The sequence below is a fragment of the Magnolia sinica genome, chromosome 19 (assembly GCF_029962835.1).
Source record: "Magnolia sinica isolate HGM2019 chromosome 19, MsV1, whole genome shotgun sequence".
Lineage (NCBI taxonomy): Eukaryota > Viridiplantae > Streptophyta > Magnoliopsida > Magnoliales > Magnoliaceae > Magnolia > Magnolia sinica.
The window spans coordinates 27,845,878-27,850,369 of NC_080591.1; the positions used below are offsets into that span (position 1 = coordinate 27,845,878).

At 37.4% G+C, this 4,492-nt stretch overlaps 1 protein-coding gene across 2 annotated transcripts; it reads right to left on the minus strand.

Moving 5' to 3' along the window:
• Nucleotides 1–465: 465 nt before the first annotated feature.
• Nucleotides 466–1,927, minus strand: LOC131235604 (transcriptional corepressor LEUNIG_HOMOLOG-like). Of its 2 annotated transcripts, XM_058232850.1 has the most exons (3): nucleotides 1,037–1,271; nucleotides 791–828; nucleotides 466–687 (listed from the first exon to the last, which is right to left on the minus strand). In XM_058232850.1, the coding sequence occupies exons 1-3, from the start codon at nucleotides 1,119–1,121 to the stop codon at nucleotides 541–543; spliced, it is 270 nt and encodes an 89-aa protein (XP_058088833.1). In that variant the 5' UTR covers nucleotides 1,122–1,271; the 3' UTR covers nucleotides 466–540. The 2 variants fall into 2 exon arrangements, 1 of the variants encoding a protein (XP_058088833.1); XR_009166227.1 differs by lacking the exons at nucleotides 791–828; nucleotides 1,037–1,271 and adding an exon at nucleotides 1,659–1,927.
• Nucleotides 1,928–4,492: the final 2,565 nt, after the last annotated feature.

Sequence of the window (4,492 nt, forward strand, 5' to 3'; positions counted from 1 at the left end):
AGGGTCTACTCCAACAATTTCGAGCTAATACATAAATATGACCTGTCCAAATGGCCAGGCCACTCCAATGTTGTCCATAGGAAATGAACAGCTTCATCATGGTCATAACAGTGGTTCCCACCTTCCAGGGACCCCCGTTCAACATCCGGATAGCTCCAATGCACATCCGGGGTCTGCTCCATCAATTTCTAGCTAATACATTTAAAAACAAGCTAGGTATCTATTTTTTGTGGATGAGAACCAATCTTCCAGACTATTCATCAGGCAGTCCCTACAATGGAATATTCCATCTATACAGCTATTGACCAACAAATGAGATCCAATCTTCCAGACTATTCATTAGGCCATCAACATAAGAAACAATCTCCATTCTATAGGGTTGGGTGGGGTCAGGTATAAAAAATGGGTCAAATTTGAGAATACATTTAGGTTTTAGGTTTAGGTTAACCCTAAACACGACCCCACCTGACCAAGCTGCACCCCAATTTACAATGGCTTTAGATAATTGCAGTGTCTTTCCAAAAATGACATAAAAGAAAATCAATTACCCTTTAAAGACTCGGTATTGTGCTCTGTTGGACTTCTTTTAAATGTACCAAATATGTCCCTTGCATCTCCATCATCATGTGACAGGAACAATTCCACATTATCATCTAAGGAACCAACATCTCCAAAATGTTCCATGTCCTACCATGAGCAATGACAAGAGGTAAGAGATGATCAGATAGAAATTAATGTGTGTGGCTTGTTTCCAAGTTATGTAAATAAGAGAAAATTTGAAATTGGATACCAGCTGATTTGAAGATGAAGCAAGTCCGGCAATTCCATCTGGAACATACATCATTGAACTTTTAGACATGCTGTTATGGAAGACACTCCTAGTTTTAGATAATAAAAACAAGAAATGATGAAACAAATATTTTCAAATTTCAAGAAATTCAAAACATTCCAAGAAAAAAAAAGAAAGAATGCAATTCAAGAAATGATGAAACATCCTGTAAATTAAAAATAAAAAGGGCCAGGAACAGAAACTCACTAGCTGAAATCATCTGAAACCTTCCATGACTAGGAATCAAGCTCAAAACCCCACCCATAGTTTCATCACCCCCAACAAAAAGCATTCCTGTTCTCAACAAATAGGCCACAGCTGAAATCAGAGCCAGATGTTATGGACATGATCTTACCTCCAAATGCATGAGAGGTTGTCATGTTGTGACCCCAACAATCAATCAGAGAGATGTTCATGTAATTCCCTTTGGTTGGGAATCTTAGATCACATAGATGGTGGTCCTCAATACTAATTTCTCTGTAAGAAGTCACTTCCACCATATGTTAAGGGACACCCATATAACAATCCGTCTTGTTTATTTTATCAGCTTATATATATATATATATATATATGAGAGAGTGAGAGAGAAATAAATAAATAAACAACATTCAAATATAAAATAGAACCAACAACATAATATGGAACAAGACAGAGCTTTAAGCTTAAATTTGCAAAACAAGAAAGGAAAGGAATATCCTCACCCAAATTTCCATGATTGCACTCATTTACCATATGTGTGTGCCAAATCCAAGCTTCTCCATAAATAGTAATTCCAAGGAGAATTGAAAATAAAGCCAAGCCATAGATGGAAATGAGAATTAGTACTAACCTGCATATTACCCAACGAGAAGTGAAAATAAAACCAAGCCACTGATGGAAATGAGAACCACAAAGCAAATCTCCCAAACATAAGTACTTGTTTCCACTTGATTAAATTTTGCCAATTCAATTCATAGTCTAATACAAATGTCCCTAGGATAAGCTGAACATACAAATTGACGTGCAGGGCCTATTGAGATGTTTTAATGACATTCAATCCTTCCATCAATTCAGTCTGATACAAATGTCTCTAGGATGCACTCTAAAACAAAGAAAGAAATAAAGGTTCTTTCAAGAGAACCATTTAAATTAACATGGAATAGGGACCACCAAATGCTAACATGGAATGAAATGTGTAAGATATCACTTGACCGGATTGCCAACTACAACCTCACTAATAGCTCGAGCCACTCCTCATCCTGAAAAAGCACTAGCCCCAGATATGTAAACTTGCAACCACTCTGTTGATTCATACTATGCATCAGTCCTATACAAAAATCGGCCAAGTTTTACACCAAACCAAAATTTGACTGTCCATTCAATATAAAAATATTTACACTAACTTTGACTGTCCATTCAATATAATGCCTTATATCTAGAACTGAGCTGAATTCCATTGCCAATGCCACAAAGAACTATTTGCCAACATGTTAACTAATATAAAAGATTTCAAAGAAGAAGGTACAAAGTGAAAATCACAAAAAACAATGGGGAACAGAAAAATGAGAAATCTTTGTATGGAAACAAGATATTCAAACAATCAGTTCTACCAAATGAGAAATTGCAAAATCTGTTACAAATCAGAAGACACCTAACGAATCTGTAAGCCGGAAGTAGCTTGAGAGGTTTCAATATATGGCAATGAGGTTCTAAAGGTCTATGGTAAATGGAAGAGCCCTTATGGATTTAATGATGTAAATGTAGGCAGAAGTAAGACGGAGAGAGCCAGTCATTTAAAAATAAAAATCAAAGACACAATTGCTCATCAGTTTTCTTTACCAATTTTGTGCAATCATGTGCTTCAGTAGATAAGCTAGGATCTGGCCCATGATCTTAAGGTTGAGACACATAGTGCCAGTCCAATCAAGTTACAGGTGTCATCATAGTCTTAGTAAGAAGTGTTTTAGAACACAGAGAAAGAAATAGCTATTATAAGAGGCATCACTATAAAAATTGAAACTTGCTCAATCTTGATAAACTTTTCTCCACACGCCCAAGATCAAGGATTAGTCAGATCATAGCCTAATGATAGTAGTGCTAGCTTCTCATTCCTTCTTGAGCCATTTCATCAAACAATTAGCATGCATGATATACAAGAGGGAGATTGTATTATAAATATCAGCTACATCCACACAAAACACCCCTTATTGAGCCATTTTATCAAATAGTTAGCATGCATGAAATACAGGAGGGAGATTGTATTATAAATATCAACAACATCCACACAAAACACCCCTCTTGAAGTTGTAAACCTTGCAAAAATGGCATTGAAATCTTCCTTTCCCTTACTCTTAAGATTTTGTCCTTCAAATCTATTATACATAGCACAAAGTTAAGTCATTAGAAGAGCATTTTCATATGTAATCATAAACTAGAAATCAGGTCAGTTAACCAAGTTACCTTGTGCATCTGGAGCATCTTGAGCCCAAAAATGAGATGATCATCCAGACTTGAGATGATCCAAATGTATGGCCATTCCAAGCATCCAAACAGACCCAAACCCCATTCATTCATTGAAAATCCACATTATCAAAAATTTTAAAAATATATAGACAAAGAAGGTGCCGTAAAAATGCCCCGCCTTCACGTGTGCATACATTTCTAAAAAAACACAGAGAGAGAGAGAGAGAGAGAGAGAGAGAGTGGATTGTTTTAGGACTAAACTGAAAAAAGAATGAAATGTTCGAACTGAAGAAGATAGGAAAATTACCGTGGAGGTGGGTGATGCATTAGATGCACGGTTAGGGTTTTCCTTACATGGATTTCTGATGATGAGAATCGAGCCTCCCTCGACGATGAACTGCAAAGGAATAATGGTTTTGATGTAATCCTGCACAGAGAGAGAGAGAGAGAGAGAGAGAGAGAGAGAGAGAGAGAGAGAGAGTTGCTGGAAGATGAGAGATGGAGAGAGAGGGTGGGGGTGGAGTGAGAGAGAGAGAGAGGGAAGGCGGTGGAGTGAAACAGAGAGGAAAAATGAAATGGGCTTAAGCAGGGGGTAATTTTTTAAGGAGCGGTTCGCCTCCACACGGACCTAGAGACGGACTATCCCCATCATGGGCTTCGTGGGGCCCACCGTGATGCACGTGGTTCATCCGCTCCATCCATTCCTTTAAAAGATTTGTTTAAATATAATTATCCAAAAATGAGACAGATCGAAAGCCCAAGTGGACCACATCAGATATAAATGGCCGGTGGCCGGTGCTCTGTGGGCCCTACCATGATGTATGTGTTTCATCCATTCCGTTCATCCATTTTTAAATATTATTTCAGGGTTTGATCCCAAAAATTAGAGGTATATAAATCTCAGGTGGTCCACACCACATGAAAACAATAGTGATTGGATATCCACCATTAAAATCCTCCTAAGGCCCACTATAGTATTTATTTGATATCCAATCTGTTGATTAAGTCATACAGTCCCAGATGAAGGGAAAAGCAAAAATCATCTTGATCCAAAGCTTCTATGGCCCCTAAAAATATTTTAATGTTTGACGTTCATTCAACATTGTTTCCTGTAATGTGGTCCACTTTAGATTGGGATATACCTCATTTTTTCATCTCACATCATAAAATGATATAGAAAAATATATGGACGGCATGGATGAAATACATACATCATGGTGG

What these genes read in the sequence shown, in the direction of transcription:
- LOC131235604 (XM_058232850.1), bottom strand. Translation starts at nt 1,121, where the DNA reads ATGCTTTTTGTTGGGGGTGATGAAACTATGGGTGGGGTTTTGAGCTTG. An exon ending in GTTTCAGATGATTTCAGCTA is followed by an intron (nt 829 to 1,036) that starts GTGAGTTTCTGT and finishes TGTATGTTCCAG; the next exon opens with ATGGAATTGCCGGACTTGCT. An exon ending in CTTCATCTTCAAATCAGCTG is followed by an intron (nt 688 to 790) that starts GTATCCAATTTC and finishes TGCTCATGGTAG; the next exon opens with GACATGGAACATTTTGGAGA.